The sequence below is a fragment of the Trichoderma virens genome (genome assembly GCF_000170995.1).
Source record: "Trichoderma virens Gv29-8 chromosome Unknown TRIVIscaffold_79, whole genome shotgun sequence".
Taxonomy (NCBI): domain Eukaryota; kingdom Fungi; phylum Ascomycota; class Sordariomycetes; order Hypocreales; family Hypocreaceae; genus Trichoderma; species Trichoderma virens.
In genome coordinates, this window is record NW_014013670.1 from 525,915 (window position 1) to 550,352 (window position 24,438).

General features: G+C 46.1%; 9 protein-coding genes across 9 annotated transcripts; 8 read left to right on the top strand and 1 right to left on the bottom strand.

Annotated features, from left to right (window-relative positions):
• Positions 1–643: 643 nt before the first annotated feature.
• Positions 644–1,969, top strand: TRIVIDRAFT_154597 (uncharacterized protein; the record flags this gene model as incomplete). Its single annotated transcript, XM_014099315.1, has 3 exons — positions 644–979; positions 1,142–1,463; positions 1,641–1,969. Coding segments are annotated over 3 exons (987 nt in total), but the record flags the coding sequence as incomplete, so codon positions are not given.
• Positions 1,970–4,180: 2,211 nt separating this feature from the next.
• TRIVIDRAFT_202834 (uncharacterized protein) lies at positions 4,181–5,724 on the top strand (the record flags this gene model as incomplete). The annotated part of the gene is made up of 7 exons (XM_014099316.1): positions 4,181–4,358; positions 4,543–4,674; positions 4,859–4,908; positions 4,997–5,051; positions 5,140–5,143; positions 5,514–5,539; positions 5,603–5,724. The coding sequence occupies 7 exons, from the start codon at positions 4,181–4,183 to the stop codon at positions 5,722–5,724; spliced, it is 567 nt and encodes a 188-aa protein (XP_013954791.1).
• Positions 5,725–6,354: 630 nt separating this feature from the next.
• Positions 6,355–6,638, top strand: TRIVIDRAFT_223913 (uncharacterized protein; the record flags this gene model as incomplete). The annotated part of the gene is made up of 2 exons (XM_014099317.1): positions 6,355–6,546; positions 6,621–6,638. The coding sequence occupies 2 exons, from the start codon at positions 6,355–6,357 to the stop codon at positions 6,636–6,638; spliced, it is 210 nt and encodes a 69-aa protein (XP_013954792.1).
• Positions 6,639–8,707: 2,069 nt separating this feature from the next.
• Positions 8,708–10,708, top strand: TRIVIDRAFT_69123 (uncharacterized protein; the record flags this gene model as incomplete). Its single annotated transcript, XM_014099318.1, has 2 exons — positions 8,708–9,521; positions 9,588–10,708. 2 exons carry the CDS (start codon positions 8,708–8,710, stop codon positions 10,706–10,708), a joined length of 1,935 nt encoding a protein of 644 aa, XP_013954793.1.
• A 1,343-nt stretch (positions 10,709–12,051) lies between these two features.
• Positions 12,052–13,201, top strand: TRIVIDRAFT_58856 (uncharacterized protein; the record flags this gene model as incomplete). The annotated part of the gene is made up of 3 exons (XM_014099319.1): positions 12,052–12,291; positions 12,349–12,473; positions 12,526–13,201. 3 exons carry the CDS (start codon positions 12,052–12,054, stop codon positions 13,199–13,201), a joined length of 1,041 nt encoding a protein of 346 aa, XP_013954794.1.
• A 612-nt stretch (positions 13,202–13,813) lies between these two features.
• TRIVIDRAFT_58857 (uncharacterized protein) lies at positions 13,814–15,580 on the top strand (the record flags this gene model as incomplete). Its single annotated transcript, XM_014099320.1, has 4 exons — positions 13,814–13,949; positions 14,003–14,151; positions 14,219–15,469; positions 15,545–15,580. 4 exons carry the CDS (start codon positions 13,814–13,816, stop codon positions 15,578–15,580), a joined length of 1,572 nt encoding a protein of 523 aa, XP_013954795.1.
• Positions 15,581–16,136: 556 nt separating this feature from the next.
• TRIVIDRAFT_192808 (uncharacterized protein) lies at positions 16,137–17,002 on the bottom strand (the record flags this gene model as incomplete). The annotated part of the gene is made up of 2 exons (XM_014099321.1): positions 16,137–16,498; positions 16,561–17,002. 2 exons carry the CDS (start codon positions 17,000–17,002, stop codon positions 16,137–16,139), a joined length of 804 nt encoding a protein of 267 aa, XP_013954796.1.
• Positions 17,003–22,549: 5,547 nt separating this feature from the next.
• Positions 22,550–23,410, top strand: TRIVIDRAFT_48835 (uncharacterized protein; the record flags this gene model as incomplete). Its single annotated transcript, XM_014099322.1, has 1 exon — positions 22,550–23,410. One exon carries the CDS (start codon positions 22,550–22,552, stop codon positions 23,408–23,410), a length of 861 nt encoding a protein of 286 aa, XP_013954797.1.
• Positions 23,411–23,957: 547 nt separating this feature from the next.
• TRIVIDRAFT_48892 (uncharacterized protein) lies at positions 23,958–24,401 on the top strand (the record flags this gene model as incomplete). Its single annotated transcript, XM_014099323.1, has 1 exon — positions 23,958–24,401. The coding sequence occupies one exon, from the start codon at positions 23,958–23,960 to the stop codon at positions 24,399–24,401; it is 444 nt and encodes a 147-aa protein (XP_013954798.1).
• Between the last annotated feature and the right edge of the window lie 37 nt (positions 24,402–24,438).

The following is a 24,438-nucleotide window of genomic DNA, read 5'->3' on the forward strand; positions in this document are numbered from 1 at the left end:
CGCACCTTGGGATTGCATTAAGATCTCTGAACCTTTTGGTTGAGTCTTTGCAAGAGAAAACACGCCAACGGCGATATCGTTTAGGCGGAAGCGGTGCGCTTCGAAAAACCCAGTACGCTTCTTTGAATTGGGTACAGCACTTCACACAATTAAACGGCCTTGAAGAAATCGAAGAATTAGTCAATCGCCTCACCTTTTTTCTTGAGGCACATCTGATCCAATGGCTGGATGCAGTAACACCTATGTACCGAGTCTCGGATATTGTCACCGATTTCGAGCGACTGGAGTGCTGTTTGACTGTGAGTAGTAGTTGTCCCACCCACGTCCCTAGTTCAAATAAACACTTTCTGCTTTTTGAAAATCCATACTACCCCATTCGACGAGTCAAATGCTGAGTTATATCATGCCTTTTCAGGATAATTTGAGCAGACGGAGTAATAGCCTTCGCAATTGTGTTGCCCGTGTACGTGATGCTACGCAGTTTCTTCGATTTCATAATCATACGCATACGCCCGCAAATTTTAGCGCAAATAACACCAAGTTGTTCTACCCATCAAATAACGACAAGAAGAGCCTTCTCCTTCGAAGTGAATTTCCATGGTTATCAAACATGTCATCAATCAATGATAACTCGGAACTTGTGATGCTCTCATTCCAGGCGCACGCGAAACAACACTACACATGGATTTTTTCCTGTGCTTGTTCGCCAGACGGTCAATTTGTGGCCACTTCTTCAGATGATGGGACAGCCAAAGTATGGGGAATTACAAATGGTAACTTGGTATATACTTTACGGCCGCCGACTGAAGGCGCTGTGGACAAGGTAACCTTCTCATCCTCTGGATACTTGGCGACCATCTCAAATCGACTATTTGATGTCACCGTCAATCTATGGGAGCCTTTGACATATATATTGGCGAACACTTTCACAATGGAAAAAAATAGAGACAAATGCAAAAGCAACACAAGATCCGCCCTTGTTGACGGCAATTTCCTTGACTCAAGCTTTTCGCCAGACGGAAAGAAGCTAGCAACCGGCACTAACCAAGCATTCATGATCTTGAGTGTGCCGTCATTTGAGAAACTGGAGATTCAAACTGGTGCTGGCCTAGGAAAAAATACCTGTTTGAAATTTTTTAAGAACAATGGAATTGCAATTGGCTCGGATAAATGCATCAGCATCTGGAATATCGAAGATGGCTCAATGATTCGTACTTTCGGAACGAATGCAGAGGGTCTAGCTTTTTCATCAAACTACGGAATACTTGCTTCTCATTCAGATAACGGCGAAGTGAAATTATGGAATCCTGATTCAGGTAATTCAATTGGAACGCTCTCTTGTTTCGATTCCAGAATCATCTCTCTCACCTTCTCTTTCGATGACACCCAGCTCGCTACTGCTTCAGACAATGGCGCAATTAGCATTTGGGACCTGAAAACCAAAGGTATTAAGGCGAAACCGAGTCTCACCTTCAAAGAAGCAGGGTTAAAATCAATTCAATTCTCTGCTAAGCAACATTTACTGGCATCAGTATCTAGATATGGCTATCTCCGCGTTCGCAAGACCTGCAGCATAGATATTGATCCGAATTCACAATCGGGTATTATTACCGCTGCTACTACCAAAACCCAAACACAAGCACAATATTATCCCATCGATTTTGTAACATTCTCGCTAGATGGCGGTCTTATTGCTGCTGCCTCTAAAGGCGGTGTTGTCTCTATCTGGGATGGTGACACCGGAGAACATCGCGCCTCACTGACAGGCCAGAGCGAAAACGTGCTATGGCTACAGTTCTCGTATGATGGCAGTATGCTGGCCTCATCTTGTCCAAGTGGTGTTATAAGTGTCTGGAATGTCCAAGATGGATCGCTACTGCGTACACTTAAAGGCCACAAGAACTGGGTTAGACGCGTACAATTTTCCATGGACAATCGGAAATTAGCATCAGTATCGGACGATGGCACCACCCGAGTGTGGAAGATTAATTTAAAGAAGAATAGTGGCGAAGCATGGGAGAATGATATTCTCAACAATGGCCCGGGACGTGGAACTGCATTGGCCTTTTCATCAACCGACACTCATTTGGCATCAGAGGCGAATGATGGCTTTCGAGTCTTTGATTTAACAAAGCCCGACATTTCTGGCACAGAAGAGTTCCTTCCGAAAAATATTATGGTAAGTCACACGATTGCCTTTTTGCCTGACAGAGAAGATACTCTTTTGTCTGCCGGTGAAAGCCTGAAAATCTGGAACATTAAGAGCAGAACATGTGTGAGGATTTCCACCAGTATTCCAAAAGGTTTCCTATCAATGGAATTGAGCTGCGACTTTCCAGGTTATATTTTCACGGAAATTGGGACTTATTATGTTGGCGACATTCTAGTTTCACCACCTTTACTACCCAAACATGACAAACCTGCACCTAAGGAAATTGAACTTGAGGGAATGAAATCCAAGGAGGTTCGAATCGGAGAAATTTCACAGCTGCTCACTCTAGAGGAGTTGAGCTTGAGCCCCTATGGACTAAATCCAGATCGAAGTGTCATTACTTGGAAAAACAAAGATCTAATCTTCTTACCGGAACGATATCGTCCTTACAAACAAAGTGCTTACGGTAATTGCCGAATATGGAATCATGGAAGGAAAATTGCTATTGGGTGTGAATCGGGACAAGTTTTGCTTTTCAACTTTGCCGTCGATAAAGACCCAGCAATTTAATGGATTGTAATTTCTTGGAGGGCTGTTACTTCTCTGCCCATTTACAAGTGGTTAAGTTTGTTAGTTTGTTTTTGCTACTTTTCTCCTCCCTGCATCTCCTAAAGGAGGACCACAATTTGAAAGATTTTGATTAGTCACAATAGACCTGGTAGTCTCAGATTGCTGAAATTTAAGCTGAGCTGTGGAGCGTATACACTTGTCTCTTTCCAAGCACTTCCATCAGGGGTTCGAGAGCTTACACGTAAAATATCCCAGCCCGCCAATACTAAACACACATGGATTTGGCATACTTTGTAATTAGAGACATGGCCCGAAGGGCATCTTAATACATCTCTCCAAGTACCTGTATCGAAGCGCCTTGACTTCTTAAAAATTACAACCCTCGCTTTCATTGCACCACTGTAGACCCGACCCGTCCCGTCGATCCTGGCACCACTAGTTGCGGTCAACCCCAATTATCATCTGGGTTGACAACGAGTCCCATGATCCAGCAAGATGACTTGACGATAGTGTCTCGATGCTCGTGTTCCTGACTCTCTTAATTCCACCAATACACGGTAGTGCCCTGAAAGGCGAGTGAAAAGACATCTCTAGGCACGGTATTGTTGGGGAGCGAACTCCAATACTGACTCTCCAAGCCCTTCGCTACGGTCCACGTCTCACATTCGAGAAGAGTGGTAAAATTGGCGATAATACCGCCAACCCGCATGGCAACAGGGGGTCATCGGCAATCAGAAAAGCATCGTCGTGTGAAATGCTGCATTTCTCCCACTGGGTATCATCTTGCGAGCCAATCGGTGTCTCTCGCTGCCGTTGACGCCAAAGACGGAAGCCCTCATCTCACCCTTCTATGTGCTCTTCCATCTCATCCGCGTGACGCAGCAATTCGCACTCGCATTCTACTACGTGGTCAACAGCGCAGTCCAAACCCCTCCAGCCTCCGACGTCTTTACAAATAACCAAACACGGCTGGGCGACTGCCTGAACCTTGCGCAGCTGGCCTTAGTATGGGTGTTGTGGCTCATGGTGTAAGCCATTTCTCGTCTCGCAGTCTTTCTCCTCCGAGCTCGTATGCGCTACCGCCAACTATTTTGTCGACTGACCTTTGCTTGCCTTGTATTCTGCTAGGGACCAGATCCGCCACCGCTGCTGCTTCCGTCTAAAGACGGTAATTGAACCCGCAGCGTCGTCCGCAACTCTATTGCCCACGTCGTGCTGACCGTATACTTGGCATTTCTGCTCATATCGCTCGTCCCGGTGGTTGTGGATGCTGCCTGGCTCTCGCATGATGCTACCTACCACGAGTGGGCGGTGGCGCTGTTCCACGACATTCACACCATCTTGGTTAATCCCATTGTCGCCGTGCTCATCTTGGCTTCCTTCTTCCCCCAGCGTGCCGAGATCCTGCAGCACCCGCCAGGCTTAGCCTCTTCATTGCTAAGCCTCGTTGATTTAATCATGCAAGCGGTCGTGTTTGCGCTGCTGGCATTGGGGTGGAGATGGCGTCTTCTCCCTTGGGACGCATCTGTTGGCGTGCTGGCAACGACCTGGTATCAACTTGTTGGATTCATTCCCGTCGACCATGCCATGTTTGCGCTGGTACAGGCGGCGCTATCAGCCGTTGCTGCGCTGCGTCGTGCGCGAAGCTTCATTGCCGACAAGGCGGGGCTCCTGTTAATCAACGGGAACGAATGAAATCCGACTGTATGCATCATGTGTCCGAAATTTAGAAGCTTTCTCGTATCAAAGAAGCAACAAAGCGTGGACTAGGTATTGTGGCTTATGCAAATTCTATAACTGTCTTTGTTGAACGAAATTAGGGATAAGCACAATCTTTATTGTCCACCTAGTTGCGGCATCCGTGCGAGCTCGCCGGTTTCATCCCTTTGGTCCTCATTGCTCTTTTCTTTGTACCTTGACTCCTGACACCGCGGTTGTGATCACTTGCTTGAGTAGGTACTCTTTTATGCAAAAATTCTTCAAGGGATAACGTAATTTTGGACTGAGCACAATCTGCTTTGAAGAATAGACATTGTGCTGGGAACAGATGTTTCCGGACAAAGTCTCATGACGACAAAGCGGCTTGCTGCATGCCAAGATGACATTTTAATCTTTGATCATTGTGTTCTTATTCAGATAAGAAGGAAGATTTTTTATTGGGAGATGATGTCGTCGCTAAGTTGATAGTGAGTGTCTAGAGTAAGTGTTCAATTGTACCTAAGGCCCGTAAGGTTAGAACTGGTTTGGGCAGATCTTGTACTTTGGGATTAATAGCATGAGTACATGTATGCACTATACGCTAGAGCGCGGCATGAGATGTATGAAGCAAGTACGCAAAAGCTGATTTGCAAAATTAGATGCTCGTATCAGATCGATCCGATACTTCTCAATAAGATACTCTCTTACTACATAAGTAGCAACGTACGTCGAGATGGCAGCTGATCTTAACACCTGTTGAGACAGCTCATTTGTCAATCACCCCAGCATGCTGCTTTAAGAACTAACGAGTATCTTTATGTGAGCCTGAGATTACGGGTTTCTGACGCCAGATTCCTTCTCTTTGCAGCTCATCTAAAGACTGTACGAATTAGGCAGGCTGTGGGAACCGGCTGATTATACTGAAAATAGACAGAAGCTTATCTAGGTGCTTTGCATGCAATGGGCTTTAGACTACATATATATACTAGATAGCTACCAGCCTTAGAAAGATTTGTACCGCAATTTGTGCGGAGAGTTCTGTAACACATAATTACTACATCTAGTAGATCCACTACTATACTGCTAATATTAGTAAAAATGGATTCTGGATTAATGTATGTATGTGTAAATTATTTACTTATATTAAGTACATGATATATCTTTTTTACGATGCTACTACAGCGAGGTTAAGTTGTTATGATTCCAGGCGGGAACCCGTTCAACTGCAAAGCATGTACCAAGTCATGGGTGTAGTTGCAGTACCATGGTCGCATTTACAAAGAAAGTCTAGTTTAGCTATTTAAGATACAGCACACCGCTTAAAGACAATAAAGAGAGAGAAACGAGGGGAAATAATACGAACGAAAGAGTGGGCGCGTGTGCACTGTCCATATTCTTCCTCTATTGTCGGCCTATTGTTCTACAAGGTATCGGTGTTTCATTCGGTACCCCATACAACGCATAACTCTTGTCTTATTTTTAGGAATTGTATCTTAGATATAATCCTCACTCCACATAGTAACGAACAAGAATAGCCTATACATACAGGATCAAAAATCGTCATTATTATCCACTCTTCCACAATCTTGGATTACAATAACCTCCTCCGCAAAAACCACATCTTAACCAAAAGCATCGAAAGCTAGCCTTATCTATAGACGTGTTAAAAATAATACCGCGTCCAACCAACATTCCTAACCCACAAACGCTCAAACCACCATACAATCCCTCCACGAGTCCTCCCCATTTAGAACAAAGATAAACACCAACTAATACATCATCAAGTAAACACGTGCAATTTGACTCACATAAAGCACATGCTACTTAGAATACGCTCATCACCATTCGTCTATAAATCCATGCTTCTTCCTCCTCTCATCTCGACATACTCCCTTCCCTCCACCCTCAACAACGACAAACAACAATCCTCCAAAATGAAGCTGTCTACCCTCCTTGTTATCATTCCCCTGGCTTCTGCCTTACCTCAGGCCCCGGCCGTCGACGTCCACGCCCTCGAAGCTAGAGACGCATGCGGCGATGCGCGAGACGACTGCCTCGTAAAATGCAGACCCACCGGCCTAGCCTATATCTACTGCGTGAGCAGCTGCTTTACCAAGGCGTTGTGGGTAAGTCACAAACTTTCCCCCGATTCTCCTAAACCACTCGCATGTCTCTTCAGTAAGACTAAAGCCATGAGCAGTGCAAAGCGGACGATTAAACGCGATGCTCCAGAGGAGAGCTCCTACTAGATCCATCACGTCGACATCCGTCCCTCATCTCAAAAACACGCTTCTGTAGCGCTTAAGCGTCGACAGGACCGTCTACAGATAGTTCAAAGTATTAGAGCCCCATCTCTCAGGGCAATGAAGTATATATATATTTTGTTTCTACTGGAATCTCATAGTAAAGCAAACGGATACACAATTAAGAACAGAGTTACAACAATACTGAAATTTTGTGAAAATGCTTGTTCCATTCCGAAAACTCTTTTGTTGTGAACCGGTTCTAATAACACAATATTTATCTGTGTAGTCTCTCTTATATTTTTATGCTAATGGGGCTATTTTATGTTTCCCCATGTATCACAGCAACACAGGCAATTATAAAGAGAATGCGTCAAAGGCAGAATAAATTGATTTGAAACTGCCTTTACAAAATTATGTTCTGATTAGCGCATGGCTCCTGAGCATAGTGTGGAGTGACTCCTGTACTGGAGAAAGGTAGATTAAAACATTGCTCTCAAGCACTGATTTGGTCTCCTCGGACTTCCCCGCCTACCCACTATTGCTGTATCCATTGTAATTAATTTTAGGTAGTTTGGTTATCTTTAAGGGATTAATATATTCGCCTGGACAATACTAAACAAGTCACCCGGCCGTCATTCCAATCACACCTGAGGGTATACTTTTCCTATTTTCCGATTCCCTATTTATTCCTTTCTTTCTTTATATTGAGAATAGGGTCATCGATCCAAGGGATATAATTACCTAGCTAGGCGTATAGGCGCGTCAGTCAGGCTGTATTGCATAAGTAGAGAGGCTTGGAAGAGTAATTGGCTAGGTAGTAAGCCAATTCAACGCATATTTCAACAGTTCACTTATCCTTATCTAACGCCGTCATTTAAAGATCGAATATTTTCTAAGAGATCCAAAGCTAAGACTGTCATATAAGATCAATAACAGACACACCTCCAAGGGAACACAAAATGAGAAAAGCTAGTGTTTGTCTAGCAATGAACCGGACTACGTACCTGCATCCACTAGCCTTGGCGCGATGGAGAATATGGTGTGGAATCTATTGGTTGTATGTGGCTCTCACAAGTGAATGCGATAGACCGTATTTTATTCCTAAATCTCACTAAATGGTGGCGAATCTCTTCATCAAGTTCTCGTTGTGCTCCGTAGCTTCAAAGGAATTGCTTATCCGCATTGTCTCAGCATCTGAACTCTTAGGATGGCACTCCAAGAGCCCCTTGTATTACTCACCCGATATTTAACCAATCATCCTTCTCATATAATGCTGTGAACAGCTACCAAGACATTTAGGTGTGGCTGAGTTGGCAATAATGCCAAGCCTAAACGATCATACGAGTGTCCTGGCGTGCCGATGCCCGCAGATAGTTCCATCCGCGGAAGGGCGGGTGCTGACATGGATCAGCCAGCAGGCCAGTAGCATCGTAAGAGCATATCACCGAGGGTGTCTAGTTCAATGCTACCTCATTTCCATGGCTTAGGCTTCCATTTTCAATTCTCGCATTTAGCATCCGTGTTCAAAGCTAGTAGGCTATTTCAACTGTAGCTATACCACCTGTCGCCCTGCAGCTTTGAGAGCGGTACATGTAGACGGTTGCGCAGAAAGTCACCGCCTCGCAGAGGGCCACCAGCGACCGAATGACATTTGCTTTCGGCAAAGATAGGATTCGTAACGCAATTGACGCCTGGATGCATGCTTCTCCCTTGCATCATGAGCTAAATCTGCAGCCGAGTCAGTAGCCAATCAATTCTGCTGTATGTCTGGTGAACCGCCCCCAACTCGTCTAAACACGCTGACCGGGGAGTTGATAGGTAACATTTTCCGGGCGATGGCTGTTCCGAGTCAATGTGACCTCCTCCTCCTCATTCAGCTTGCTTTCTCCGCATGCTAAGATCTCTGGGTCAGATCCCACGACCCCATAAAACAATCCCCTGGGAAATATTTTCCAGAAAACAATACCAAAACAATATCCAAGAACAAACTATCCCAAGACAGAGAACAATAACGCCGTTCCTGGGACACGGCCATTTCACCATGCAACACGACGTCTCAAGGCTCATGATTAGCCGGTGGCCAGGGTGGAAAGATGAAAATGAAGTACAGGAAGCTACAAAGCTACCCCTCTTACTCTCAAGGGTCATGGAAGGCCTCCCAATCACATCACAAAGTCCCTTTCTGGCCCTACCTCTGGAAGTTCTGGTCCAAATAATGGCCTTAATCGCAGATGATAGAGACGCCTTATCTACTCTCGCTCTACTAAACAGCGACTGCAGACAATTAGCTCGCTCTTTTCAATTTGTCGACGTCTGCTTTGATTATGGGCCGCTGTCAACAAAGCTTCTGGAGCGACTCTTGGACGAAGCCCAAGCTAGAGCGGATGCTGCCAGCGACAATGCAAATACGTTGTTTATTGGCTCTTGTATCCGTCGAGTCACAGTCAATCCCAAGCCGCAGCACGTTGCTGCAACACATAAAGACCTTTGGGATGCCAGGGGGTCTGGATCTGTTCGGTCTCGCCAACAGATGAATGACCTACGCAACAATGCAGGAGATGATTACCTCAAAAACTACCGCCGACCTATTCTCACGGTTTTGGCCCAAGCCATGCCCAATCTCGATAGCCTCTTATGGCATGATGGGATGTGCCTCGATATCGAGGTCTTTAAAACATTGACACGTCTGCCCTTGCAGAATCTCAAGTTTTCTGGAGCCTATATCGGTGTACCGCTTTCTCTAGAGCCACCAGTTGTACCACAGCATGTGCCGTTACGATCACTTTCCCTGGGCGCGAGTCCTTGTATAGACGGCACACACATAAGAGGGGGGACGAGCAGTGGTAGTGGTAACCGTAAGAGAACCACAAAACTATCTTCATTTATATCAAGCTTCCTGAATCTTTGCTGTGGGTCATTAGAGAGCCTTACCATTAAAGACTCCGGCCCCAAAGCAGAATTTCTGGGTCACGAGAATATGGTGTTTCCCCATCTGCGGTACCTCGACCTTGCTTCTGCATCGAGCTATCCCGACGCGGTGGCTTGGTCGTCGTTCATGGCTGCACCACTGAAGCACCTGTCATTGCCTCTAGATGGCATTAGTTCATCCCAACAATTTCTGTCGGATTGCCCGACCCTTGAAGGACTTGAAACGCTAGTTGTGCCGTCTCTCTATATAGAAGCGCATCTGGCAAAGCTAGTCGTCGACTTTATCTTGAAGCAATCTCAAGTCAGCAAACTCTCTGTCCAAAACGGCACACCGTATTTTCTGGATCGGCATATACTTCCAGCATTAGCTAGTGGGAAATGGTCAAATCTCACCTCCCTTTCGATATCATGGCTAGCCCGACGAATTACCACGGAACCAGGCACCAATGTAGTCTATACTCAAATTCCCTCTCAATCTCTAGCTGCTATCAATCGCATCAAATCACTGGAGCAGCTCTGTCTCGGCGCTGATGATGCCGCCAGCCGGCGTCATCATTGGATCCCCTACCATAAAGACTTGCGACTACGCCTCCAAGGTTTGAAGAATCTTCGAAGGCTTGCCTTCTCGGGAGACACATATAAGAATCCAGATAAGGCACCATTCAGTGATTTGGAGAGTTATTACAGGGATCGGTGGTTGACGCAGCGAGTGTATGATGACGCAATGGAACGCCAGCACTTGGATCCCGCTGAGTATTTTTTGAGGCCGAGACTTATACATGGCGCTCACGCAACATCTTTTGGTGATGCTATCGGCAATATTACCATTGGAGAAGATGCCGAATTTGGCTCTGTCAATGGGAACACCGATAACAGCATTCCAAATGACATGATCTGGGAGCGTTCTCACCGCAACCGCATGCTCCGGGAAGCAGAGAAATATGCAAGTGTCTTCCGAAAGTTGAACTGGATATTCTGCGGCCAGTTACCTATATCAGTTAAGGCAACAGAGGGATCAGGAGAGCCAGTCTTCGAAGCCACGCCTCTAAGCAAGCGCAGGGATCGTTTCTCAAGCACCTTGACACCAATCTTTGAGATGAGAGGAGATGCCTGATTAAATCTTCTCTATATGGGTTTTTTTTTTTTTTTTTTTTTTTTTTTTATCTGTCTTTTTGAATTACATTATTGATGTCTGGCTTCTCGAGCCAGACTTTCCTTGGGAAGGGGATTTATGAAGTAGCAATGGAAATGGAGCCAAGGGCTCTTTTTATGCCATTTACTTTCGTTTTGTATGGTCAATCTTATATGCCATTTTCTTTATTCCGTGTCCCACGAATGAATAACAACACATCGATCTTGAATTAAGATGAAGCATGAGCGGCTTCAAGGCAAACATTGAGTCGCGGTTTGTACCCGTGCAATCTTCAATGTAAATACGGCATCTCTAAATAAACCTAAAATCATCTCTATATCAACTACCACTTTATTCTTCGTGCTCCGCCTCCACAATGAGGGAACGCTGCTGCAACTGTTAAATCCGATTACCCGGTCGATTACCCGCCAACGATGTCAGCTTCAGTTGGATGTGTATCGTCGACTTGAGCGCTTCGGGAATGGACACGATAGTCGAGATGTAAAACAGAAATATTGTCAAAATCTCTTAGTTTATTCTTGGATGTCTATGTTTTAAATAAATGGCAATGCGACATCTCTTTGTCGACAGTCTATGCTCATAATCTTCTGCCCTTTGCTTTATTTTAATATGTCATCAATTTCTCCCTCGATCCCCGTCCGAAACCCGGGCCGTATTAGTCATCCGTTCTGCAACTCCAAAGGCTTCAACATGCGCCCAATTATTTTACATTCATATACCAACTTATTCACTTTATGCCATCACAACTCAGCGTCAGCATTTCACTCATAATCATACTACTCGTTCGCTGAAGGTATACTAATGTACAATCTCGATACATTTGCGACTGTAAAATGCGCACAACCCTCCGGAGATCCTGCAACGCGTGCGCAAAGGCGAAGCTCGGCTGTGATCTCCGAATCCCCCAGTGCTCTCGGTGTATCAAGAGAAACTCCAAATGTGTATATGCGAATAAACCACTGAATTCGCCGCTGGATGCAACCGGCTCACCTACAGTGGCCACTGGCTACAGTCCACCGACTGGTAACAATAGCAACGAGGTGTTTTCTGCCTTGTCACAAGATGGGGAGACAGTATCTCGATTTTCGGAAAATCCGGCTTGGATACAAAACCCTGCCACCGCCTCTTTTGATCCATTTGATTCATATCCACCGACAAGACTGCCTAGACTACATGTTCAACGCCTGATCCATCGGTGTATGTAGCTTCTCTTCATCCTGCATCAAAGTCTACGTGCAACTGACCTGCGAATCTTGACAGTCCTGTCCAGCATTGCGTTTCAGTACTATCCGTTAGACCTTAATATGGAATCTAACCCTTTCATTGTTTCTTGGTGGCCTCTTGCACTTGCAGACCAGGCGCTGTTTCATGTGTCGTTACAGACTGCATCTCTTTATGAGGAGCTGCAGGCACAGAAGGGATTCCCGATTTCAGACCTTCTGATGGTCGATTCAATTGCTTTGGTGAGACGAAGAATTGAAGATTCATCATTAGCATTCCAAGATGAGACGCTCGACTCCGTGGTGACGTTAGCCGCGATTGAGGTAATATGCCTACCTTCTGGCGGATGAGCCTTTCTTGCTGACGCGACATATGAATAGCATGGGAAGGGGAATATTGAAGCTAGCAGAATGCACATTGATGGAGTCAAAAGAATGGTCAGCATCAGGGGCGGGATCGATGAGTTAAAGCAGAGAAGCCCGCTCACAGCGAGAATGGTTTCATGGTGAGTGTTGCCCACATGAATGACGAGAATGGCTGTTGAATGGCTTGTACAGGGTATCGTTGCTTGTCATGGAGGAGCCTCAATTCCCAACTAAGGATGACTCTGGTCAAGGAGATGGGATTAGTGCAATACCTCAGTGGCAGATTGTTTCGACAGATGCGGAGACACACAACGCGAACTTGGATAAACTAAATATCACACCGGCCATGAGCAACATCCTGTCCCGACTCAGAAGCATCTTCCATCATTCGAGCTTAACCAATACGCAGCTGCATGATCTAACCTGTTTTGTTATGCACAAGCTGCTGCTACTGCCTCCATCCACGGATGCAAACGCAAACCCAGTGCAATCAGCCGCTTCTGAGTGCCTCCGATACGCGACTGCACTTTATATGCTAATCTTACACGGCACCACATATTATTCCCATGTTGGGTTAGCGAATGCTATCATTCTTCAGCTTAAGAGCCACCTGGCGACAATGCTGAGAAATGACAGTATCCGCGATCCACTGGGGATCTGGGCTATTTCCGTCGGTATGGTGGCCACTGTTTGCACCAGGAACCACGAATGGTTCACGGATCAAGCGTGTGTGGCTGCAGCAGCTCTCGGCTTGAACACATGGGAGGACGTTCTCACATATCTGCAGAGCATCCTTTGGGTAAGGGTGCCTCAAGAAGAACTCTTCCGCCAGGAATGGGAGGAAGCCTTAAAGATGGCTGCAAAATGAGGTTAGCAGATTGCGGGTTTCATGGAAGTCATCCAATTAAACTGTGGGCTCTTTCGATTCTCATCATGACATCCAATCGAAGCTCGGGGCATAACCAGGATTATGCGAAAGTCTGTCATGCTCGACTCCACAGGCACAACCCATGAATTCGGAGTCTAGAACTAATTAGGACTAGACTCCGAATGTCTAATTCACGGCGGTTGTTCCGGAGCAATTAGCTTCAACATTGGGGATCCCACAATTGTGTGTGTCTTGCTCAAACCTCTCTCGGGGTTTAGTACACAACTGGCTACTACACGCTGAGAAATGCCAGAGATGGCGATAATACGAGTACGAAGAATATTCGAAACAATTTGCGGATACGGGTCGTGCCGTCTGCTCGGATTACCGTCGCACATCTGACCACTTTCTGATGGCCTGAGACTATACCATTGGCCAATTTAACACTGAGATGATTACGTGAAGATGAAGATACCGGCCACTGGCGCACATTTAAAAACAACCGTCGCCCAGAAAGCTGCCTGTTGTCCAGACGCTTTTGTAACCCCTTAACAATATACGCTGTGGTTGACGAGCTCTAAGAACGCCATGGCCACCCTCGTTGAAGGCAGTATGCCACTCTCTATTGAGAGTGCAGCCAATGTTACTCAGCATGGCTCCTCAAAGCTGCTTGGGGGCTTTCTGGAAAATTATTCAAGCTGGCAGATTGCCATCACGGCGTTTCTTTTCCTAATTGTCTATGATCAGTGTATGTATGCTTCAGGTCTTTGACGAGTCTATGGCTCGCTGATACAAGTACAGTGTTATACCTCAAGCAGAAGGGCTCTATAGCTGGACCTACGTTCAAGATCCCAATCATGGGGCCGTTTTTGCAAGCCATCTACCCAAAGTTTGATGCGTATCTTGCTCAATGGGCCAGCGGCCCCCTCAGCTGCGTATCTGTATTTCACAAGTAAGCTTTCCACATACATCTGGCGCTGCCATTGTGTGATATTTAGGATTGGGCTAAGTTTTCATAGGTTTGTTGTCCTAGCCTCAGACCGCGACCTGGCACACAAAGTCTTCAAATCGCCCACATTCGTTAGACCATGCCTCGTTCCGATGGCGATAAACATTATGCGTCCGACCGCATGGGTGTTCCTCAATGGAAAGGCACATGCCGAGTTCCGCAGAGGATTAACTGGACTGTTTACAAACAAGGCTCTCAGCACCTATCTACCTGTTCAGGAAAAGGTCTATTCGGATTACTTCAACAGATTTGTCGAGCATAGCAAGGCCAATGGAGGAAAGCCTACGAAATTCATGGGATGGTTCAGAGAGATCAACTGCGCCCTATCCTGCCGGACGTTCTTTGGAGACTACATCTCCCAGGAGGCAGTCAAGAGAATCGCAGACGATTTCTACCTCATCACCGATGCTCTCGAGCTTGTCAACATCCCACTCTCCATCCATGTCCCATTCACCAAGTGCTGGCGAGGGAAGCGCACGGCGGATATTGTACTGGCCGAGTTTACAAAGTGCGCTGCTGCATGCAAGGCCAACATGGCCTCTGGAGCTCACCCTACATGCATCGTTGACCAGTGGGTTCAGCACATGTTTGAGTCCAAGAAGTATAATGAGGACATTGCCGCGGGTAAAGAGGGAATCGAGAAGCCGACAAATCTTATCCGCGAATTCTCAGACGAAGAGATTGCTCAGACATTGTTCACCTTTCTCTTTGCCTCTCAAGATGCCTCTAGCAGTGCCACCACATGGCTTTTCCAGATTCTGGCTCAGAGGCCTGACGTTTTGGACCGTCTGCGAGCAGAGAATCTGGCAGCAAGAGGCGGCGATAGGAACAAACCGTTTGAGCTTGAGATGTTTGAGTCGCTGACTTATACCAATGCTGTGGTGAAGGAACTTCTTCGCTATCGCCCGCCAGTCATCTTTGTACCTTACCTTGCCACGAAGGCGTTTCCGGTTACTCCCGACTACACCGTGCCTAAGAATGCCATGATTATCCCATCTTGTTACCCGGCTCTCCACGACCCGGTAGCTTACCCGAATCCCGATACTTTTGATCCCGAGCGGTGGATCACAGGCGATGCTGAGACTAAGACTAAGAACTGGCTTGTTTTTGGTGCTGGTGCACATGATTGTCTTGCTCGACGTTATGTGCCACTCACCATGGCGGCCATGATTGGCAAGGCTTCGTTGGAGCTTGATTGGGTCCACCACGCGACACCTCGGTCGGAGGAGATTCGAGTTTTCGCCACCCTGTTTCCTATGGTATGTTGAAAATTTACAATACTCTGTCTGACAAGAGCGGCCCATGGTAGGTATTTGAGCTAACGGTATACCTAGGATGAATGCCCTCTCGTCTTTACAAAGCGGGAATAAATTTATGATCATAAAAGTTTCTACTATTACTATTAATACGCCCGACTAGCAATATCAGATACTGGTTTAACAGGAATTTTTTTTTATTACACAGAGAACTATTGCTCCTCCATTTCAAATGTATGGCGGGAGACAAGAATGCCTTCTTACAGCGAGGGCTGAAATATGGGGAATTCGGAAAATGAAAGTGCAATGACTACTAGAATTTAATGCATCATCAACCCTTTTGTAGAGAAGATCAGTCTAGAAAAAGCTGGTACATTATGAATTTAATCTTCTGACTATTCGATCACGATTTATCACGAAGGATTCTGGATTCTATAATACAAGTTCTATCCGAAAGGAACTATTATACTAGTACAAATGAAAATTATGAGCAATGGGCAAGGAAGTACCCATGTATTGGTGCATGTAAAGCGAGAGAAATGAAGCGTCACATTTAAGCAGTTTTAAGATGCTCTTGTGCAAGCTTCGTCGAAAATTGTTTCTGGCTCAAGACAAATCGGTCCTGCCAAGTTGCCGTTTGTTAGTCTCATACAAGGTTCAGCAGTCAATATTACAGTGAAATTCTTACAATAGCACCCTGAGGCAGAAGCCATAGAGCCCAACGCACAAGACTGGCGCCGCCTCCAACCCAATGCTTGCCAGTGGTTCCCTTCTCAACCTGGTTCAAAACATCTTGAGCAAATAGCTCCGGTTTCATACCATAGGGGTTCTCTTCTGGAATTTCTTCGATGATGTCCTTGACGGAATGATAGTATGAGTTTTCTGGGAAGGTCAAAATTTGTAAGTTGATGAAGAATTTTGTTGCAATGCCGCCCGTAATGAGTGAGATGACGCGAACTCCAAGAGGAGCCATTTCAAGACGCCAAGTCTCGCCTGCTTGAATCAGGGCTGCTTTGGTAGCGTTATAGATGCCTAAGTGTATGCAGGTTAGCTTAACATTTTTGTATAAGGTGGAAATAGCTGTGAGTACATACTTGAGAAAGCAAATGGAACAACACCACCGACAGAGGAATTGTTGACCACGCAGCCCCGAGCTGCAACTAACATGGGGCTAAAAGCTTGCATCATGGCAAGGACACCAAAGAAGTTGAGGTCAAATAGCTTCTTGGCTTCATCAATGGAGGTATCCAGACCTGGCATGTTCAAGCCGAGGCCAGCATTGTTAATAAGAACGTCGAGTTTCTCTGTGTGCTTTCGAACTTCCTCCAGAGCAGATGAGATGGATTCCATGGATGTCACGTCAAGCGCAATGACAGTAACATTAGGTGCGTCGTGTAGGCTTTGTGGTACTTTGGAGGGTGTGCGCGCTGTTGCAAAGACATGATAGCCTTTGTTCTTGAAGGCCTCTGCGAAAGCTGGACCAACTCCGCCGGCGGAGCAGCCAGTGACAAGACAAGTCTTTCTAGTAAGAGCCATTGTTTGATATGAATAAGTTGCTATGCTTTAGTATCTGAAAAGAATGTAAGTAGACATAACCGGAGATGTCTTTCAGCCTCGAATAAGACTAGATGTACTCATTTATATATACTTCTCGACTCTCTACAACAATTACCCTTTATCTACGTACTCACATTTCCGGCAACACAGCTTCCCGGTGTCGAAGATGTCGAATTCTAGTGCCCGCCCCGCCGCCACCTCAACCTCCCTGTTCCGCAGCATTGATCCCAAATGTCAGCTTGGCGGAGCCTCCAGCTGGTCAGACATGATTGGCCGCAATCTCCGGAAGCGACACGCCATTGGCTCACAACTCCGGATATGCTTTAGGATATCTAGCGGTCCCCGAAAAGGGCGAAGAATCAATTAGTCTCAACGATCCTTCTCCTTTCTGCTTCTTATTTCATATCCTTTTCAGCTATCTGATTTGCCAGATATACCGAAATTCCGGGATGCCTGTAAGCCGCGCAAAATCCTGCGATAACTGCCGCGCGGCCAAGACACGATGTTCTTTGGCTACTCCGTGCATGCGATGTGCCAAACGAAGTCTTGAGTGTCACTATTCGCCGGCTCGCAATCGTGCATCTAATTCTCAACGGTGGCGAAGGGATTTTCGACCAATATTGCCTGTTACGGATGATTTGGTAACAACAGAAAAGAATAGCAGCGAGGGCGATCCACCCATCAAGTGTGCAACCTCCATTACCAAGGCTTCTGATGCTATCCTACCAGCTGTATTGTCGACGGTAACGGAGACCTCCCTGTCAAGCTCCGATACAATCCCCGAAGACAGTGATTTTGCGGAAATGGCCAAATTGGTAGATGCGGGTACCAAAACACCTGATCTAGCCATATACCAGACCGACACACCGTCATTTTTTGGCATTACTGGAACCTCGAGTCTTTCGCATACAGTATCGCCGGACTCCGAGAGACTAGGAGCTTCCGATAATGGACCTACGTATTCATATTATGTGGACCCTCTGTCAACCTACAATCCTTTCAGTCTTCCTTGCCCTATGTTGAACACTGGCCTCTTCTCCGCATCTTCCCATATACTGGCTTCCATCGACTTTAGTAGCTCGGACCTTCTGACTGAAGGAGTTCATTCGAACGACTTTTTATGCAAACCTCATCTTTCCACTCGTGAGAGGTCATTTCAACAGGGTTCTTTAACAGCGAAAATGTTATTGAGCCAGTTGATCGACTACACTCGCCGAATCGCCGAGGGTAAAAATTTACCGCCCTTTATACACCCTCCATGTTTTCTCAGTCAAGATGAATGTCCCCCAGACGCGCCACATAGCTGTCTTCCTAAAGCACTAGCGATTTGTAGAAGTCTGACACAAATGTTTTATTCACGTACCCCAGGAAGTAATGGCTTTATATGGGAACAGATATACACTCATCTACACCAGATGCATGCAGAGGTGAGCCTATTATACAATATAGCCCATACAGGAATATGGGCTAACCTTTGTCGTCCTTAGTTTAAAAGTTACGATAAACAGAGTTTGCTGCCTGCTTTGCAAGCGGCTATCATCTATGGCTTGTTACGGTCACAATGCAGCGAGTTCGTAGGAAATGAAGACACTGAATGGTTGATATCAACCGTAGAGGTAGGTTGTCAAATTCACTCAAATGACACTACATATGACGATCACTGACAGGTGTCGGATGATCAGACATTTGCTCGAAGGTTATTCAGTATGTCTTCATGGGACATAGATATAAACTATATACAATCATCACGAAGCAGCTGGGCTTTTGCGGAGAGCCTAAGAAGGTATGGACTACAAACACCGGATTGGTTTAGTCATTCGCAGTCAATTTGAGATCATCAGCTGAATACTAACCTTCTTAGAATCGCATGTCTTATGTATCTACTCGATCTATTGCTCAACAACAATACTCAAAGTCCTTCGAGAGGGAAATGCCCAGAGTTTATCAACTTGCCCTTGCCTTGCACCAGAGAGTTATGGCAACCAATATCAGATAGAGATTGGAAGAAGCGATATAATGAAGAAATAACCTCTAAGAATGCGAAGGGAAGAGGGGGGTTGACAATGGGTAATTTATTTTTACTAAGACGATCATTATCGCGCGGCGATGACTTTCAAGAGACTGGAAAAGCTGAGGTTGCTAAAGAGCTGTCCGGATGGGTCGAAAAAGTGGACGACTTATCCATGCTGCTGTGGCTGGCGCTCACACTAGAAGGTGAAGGGCAAGCTCAGATGATCCAAGGAAATTTGAGCATAGCATGACAGATTGGTTGTAAACCCGGGGATATAATGACCATACCTTACTCAAGCGCAAGGAATGGTAATATGGCAGCATATTTGTTTAAATTGGCTGAGAGTTGCTAAATGCAGGGAGACCGTTCTTCATCCACCATTCCAACTCTATGCAATGAAGTGATACCTCAACCCCGGGCCAGTTACTGTACCTCTGCATAACAAACGGAAATGGCAACTCACGCTTCTTAGTCCATCCATCGTCTCCCTGTCCTGCCTCCGAGTCCGCCCTTAACTTGGTAAATTGCTCCATGAACCTCGAGCGATTTTCCACCATTCTCTCTGCAGTGTTTGGCGTGCAAATATGCGCAAATTGTACTTGATGAATGCTCCATGGTGGGAACTCCTCGCGTCTCGCCGGAAACTTCTGATGGGGCCTACAAAACTTTTTGTTAAACTGTTCGATATCTTCTTTCTCCTTTTTATATTCTTCTCTCATCTGGCATAGCCTGTCCTCCATAAATGGACTATAGAAGCCATGTTCAAGCTTATGTTGTTTGAGAAGTGTCGCATCTTCTGTAGACTCATGATGCCAGTGCTCCCGAACTCCAAATACATCCAACTCCAAAGTGGTCCATAGAGCATCGGACTCTTCAATTGGTAGCATACACAAGTATTCCCCTCTATAATAAACTGGTGGATTACATGGCGCCGGGCGAAGCAAAGTTGGTTTAACGATTGACTGGCGTAGCGCTTGCGCTGACTCGGTAGCACTCCATTCGACAAGGATGAGTTCTTTGAGTTCTGGACAAAGCTTATGCGCAAGAAACAAGCGACTGGGGTGTGAATACTTGGCCAATGCTAATCGCCGGATTTGAGATATATCTTGAGGTCTGAATTGATGAAAAGTATGTGGAATCCTGGCAATCTCCGTCTCTTTCGGTCCGTACGGATCGGCATCACTGCAGTCAAAGTCGTTGTCCAATAATAGTATATCCCGACGAAAATTAAACCATGTGCGCGGATCTTGGGCAGTGGAAGGAAATGCAAGCTGGTATCCGTAACTGATGAGAAAGGAACGTGACTCGGAACAAGTCTGCAGGAGCGGTGGAATGGCTGCTTTGCAGGAGACTGTGGCTCTTCGGTACATAGGAAATGCCAAAGTGGCGATTTGCATTAAAACATCGAATGGAATAATTGATTCAAATTCCCAAGAGAAATGTGCCCTCTTGCTGCTGGTGAATCCGTATGCCTCAAGCTTTGTTTGCTTGAAAAGTGGTCGTCTTTGATGACGAAGAACGCCAGAAGCCTCGAGGAGAAACTCATAGAAGGAAGAATAATCGATGTCCGGGCGCAAATTCCGCTTGGCGATTGTAATACGCGGTAACCTCCTTTTGAAATCCTCCAAGCTTTCCAGCTGTTGATGGAGATGAACGACCCGAGGCGGTGTGGCAAAAACGTATATAGCCGCGCGGATTTCAGCTGGCAGTAGAGGGAAAAGATGAAAAGTAGTCATTTTTGTGCCTTATTTGAATGCAAATCACTCTAATTTGATACTGGAAAGAGGCATCTCCTCCTCTATGGTGCAGTTGTGATGTTGAAGATTGCATGTACTCCGTACGCTGCGGTGGATTTCGGATGCGGTGGGTAAACTCGCCGAAGAAGTAACCAATAATTCCATACGAGTGCCTCTAGATTACTATACATTAACCTGCCGCTATGTTGAAACCCCGCAGAGGAGGTTCTTGGACTGGAGGCACTTCTGACTGCAGGCTATTTCAATAGTTGATGAATCCCCGTACCTCAAATTCTAAGCGAGCATCTCCTGTGTGCTATTATTAGGGACAGAGAAGGCTAAGCGTTTAGTGCTCTAAGAGTTATACATACTAAGCTCACCGACAAATACTGTCAGGCCAACACCGCGAAGTATCCAGGTGTCTTCGAAATGCCTCTACTGGTACCAAATGCGCAGCGCGACAGAAAGCTAAGCTCAAGATACAGAACATTTCATGAGCAACGCAGCCTGGGGCCCTCGCTACTGGACCGAAATTATGGGGGTTTCAGAGCTCGGGATTAGTGAATTTACCAAGATAGAACCTATTGGACAGAACTGTACAAAAAGAAGACTTGACGCATTTTGCATTCTGCGAGATGCCGCGAATCTGAGCGGATGGCAGTTGTCAGCTCTAGTAACCTTATCGGATGAGGAGGATGAACCCAGGGAAATTGTGTACATGCTACCTCGGTACACATATGGATTGCTAAGAGCATCGACATTCGATCCAGTGTAACATGGCAATACACACTTGACGACAATGCTATTTCACTTATTACGGCCCCGGCAACTTGGAAGTCTCGGCAATTTAATTATGAACTTCAATTTACCTATTGTTGCTAACTAGCAGTTTGAGAGTATTGTTATATCTCTGGCCTCAGCCTTTATCTTTCTTCTTTGTATCTGAGAAAGGAAAATTGCCACATCCATAAAATAAGCAATGCTGCAAGAGTAGCCAATCTAGCCATCTATTCCGTGTTTGGTCAATATTGTATCTGCGATGAATTCATTGATCATTTGCCGGCATCTCTTGGCTCATCAAAACGGCACACGCTTTATACAGTACGGCTCTTTGTGTCCCTAGGGCGCCACCTTACCGTCTCTGGTCCGATACTGTATGTAGGTACAGAGTAGCAAACTTTTGGCAATCACACACCAATTCCTTCAAACCTAGAGAGCTGCATTTTATCCGCTTTTTTTTTCTTTGCTTCGGCACTCTTGTTTTTCGGAAGATCCTTGTCATGGATGCCCTCCAATGTCGGGTTTTCTAAACCCTTTCGGCAAGGTTGCGTTTAGCTGCGTCCAAGTTAGTCGAATTCTCACACTGATTCGACTTTGCCGAGGCATTGCAGCGATTTCCACCTCACATGAGAAAGACTAAATGGCTATATTCACCATTTATGAAGCTTTGGCGCCATTCTGCACGTAACATCGTGATTTGATATAAGCATGAATCCGGCTTTTCACGGCATTGTTGTGGTTAGGTTTATTCCCATGTGCCGGTCATCTTTCTCCGCACCGACTCCGAACTCCTCACAAATGAAGTGTAAATTACGCCTTTGGGTCGGGTGAGCGGAGGAAACATTAATATATATACAATTCATCGATTGCAGAGAAAGTAGCCTTCGTACATCTTCATTCAGTACTTGTGTCCTTGCATGTGCTTATTAGTTGGCCACAGAAATAATCTCAAACTGGAAGTAGACCACCACCGAGTCTTGCAATCCCCGCACCCTCAAAATGGCGTCTACCGAAGCCGAAACATCGTCTGTGCAAGTCACCAAATCTGATGACGGCATCACTATCATTGCCATCAACAGACAACGCCGCAGAAATGCGGTTGACGGTCCCACTGCGCGAAAGCTGCACGCGGCCTTTCTAGCCTTCGAGGACGACGACAGCCAGAAAGTCTGCGTCTTTCACGGCGACCACGGCTTCTTTTGTGCGGGCTTCGACCTACACGAAGTGGCCAAGTGGAGCGGCCCGGGAGACAACGAGTACCTTGGCCCAATTGTTGATGCCTCTCACACCGTGACGGGCGGCCGTCAGATCGGCCCCATCGGCCCCTCAAGGCTCCAGATCAACAAGCCCGTTATCTGTGCCGTTGCGGGTTATGCCGTTGCGGGAGGCATGGAGCTCTCTCTGATTGGCGACATCCGCGTCGTTGAAGAAGACGCCATCTTTGGTGTCTTTTGCCGGCGCTTTGGCGTACCGCTCATTGATGGCGGAACGGTCCGACTGCAGGCAATTGTTGGTCTTGGTCGAGCCCTGGATCTGATCCTTACCGGCAGACCAGTAGGAGCCCAGGAAGCTCTTCAGATGGGCCTCGCAAACCGCGTTGTCCCCAAGGGCCAGTCTCTTGAAGAGGCCAAAAAGATTGCGAAGCAGCTACTGGCATTCCCTCAGCTTTGTATGAACGTGGATCGGGCAAACTGCTACTACTCGGCTTACAACGCGACATCTTTCGAGGATGCACTGAGAAATGAGTTTGTCAATGGGGCTCCAGTAGTCACCACAGAGAGTGTCAAGGGAGCAGCTCAGTTTAGTGCCGGGGCTGGAAGACATGGTGTTTTCAAAAACGCGGATAACTCGAACCTTTAGATACCTACCTCCACTTTATGTGCAATATTACTGACTTGAAGACCTGGATATTTCCCGTTACATCCATCACCTTGCCGATACTTCATTCTTTTTTTGTTGGTGTATTAGGAATAGTAGATGTACGTGCTCAACAGCATCTGTAGCTCTTATTCGCAAATGCGGTAAAACACCTATTGACAACTCTCGTATTCAATCCCTTCATTCAGGAGACTGTTTAGAATAGACTCAGTGCAAGGCATTATTCTCTTTTCCTACCTACCTATTGAGATCTTGAGTCTTATGGCCAAAGCGCAAACATCACGTATATTTTGGTACATCCTCTAGCCAATCCGGTGATAGTGTACCTCGTATCTACATGCCGAGGCGCGCCCTGTGAACGATTTTAGCGCTTAGGTAATTTTCGTATAAAGCTGAATGCCTTCACGCGAGGAAATCCATGCTCGGGCATTGCCTATTTACAACAAATTCGAACAAGTCACAGTGACATATCACGAGAATACGCCTTGGAAGTTCATCTTTATTAAACCGCCAATCGGTCCTTATCACCATGTCTGTACTCGCAAGCGATCCTGGCGAGAAGTCACTTGCCAAACTCTTAGCGACTCTCACCACCACCCTGCATGACACTATTTTTGTCTTTGCAACACTTACCGATGCATCGGATCTCCCGCCCCTGGAAGAAACACAGCTGTTGTTCAAAGAAAAAGAGGGAATCACAGTTATAGTCAGCAGGGAATATGCGACAGCCCATAATATTGACTTTTTCTTCCCTTGCAAGATGATTACACTCAACGTAACTTCAAGCTTGGAAGCTGTCGGCTTCATGGCAGTCATAGCAACGAAGTTGGCAGAATACAAGATGGGAGTAAATCCAGTCAGCGGATTCTATCACGACCATCTGTTTATACCACTGGGGAGGGAGCAAGAGGCAGTCGAAGTTCTCGGTCGTCTGGCAGAGGAATTCAAGCAAAAAGAACTGACAGATGACTAGTCGTTATGCTGTAGCTATATACAAAAAGAATAATTTA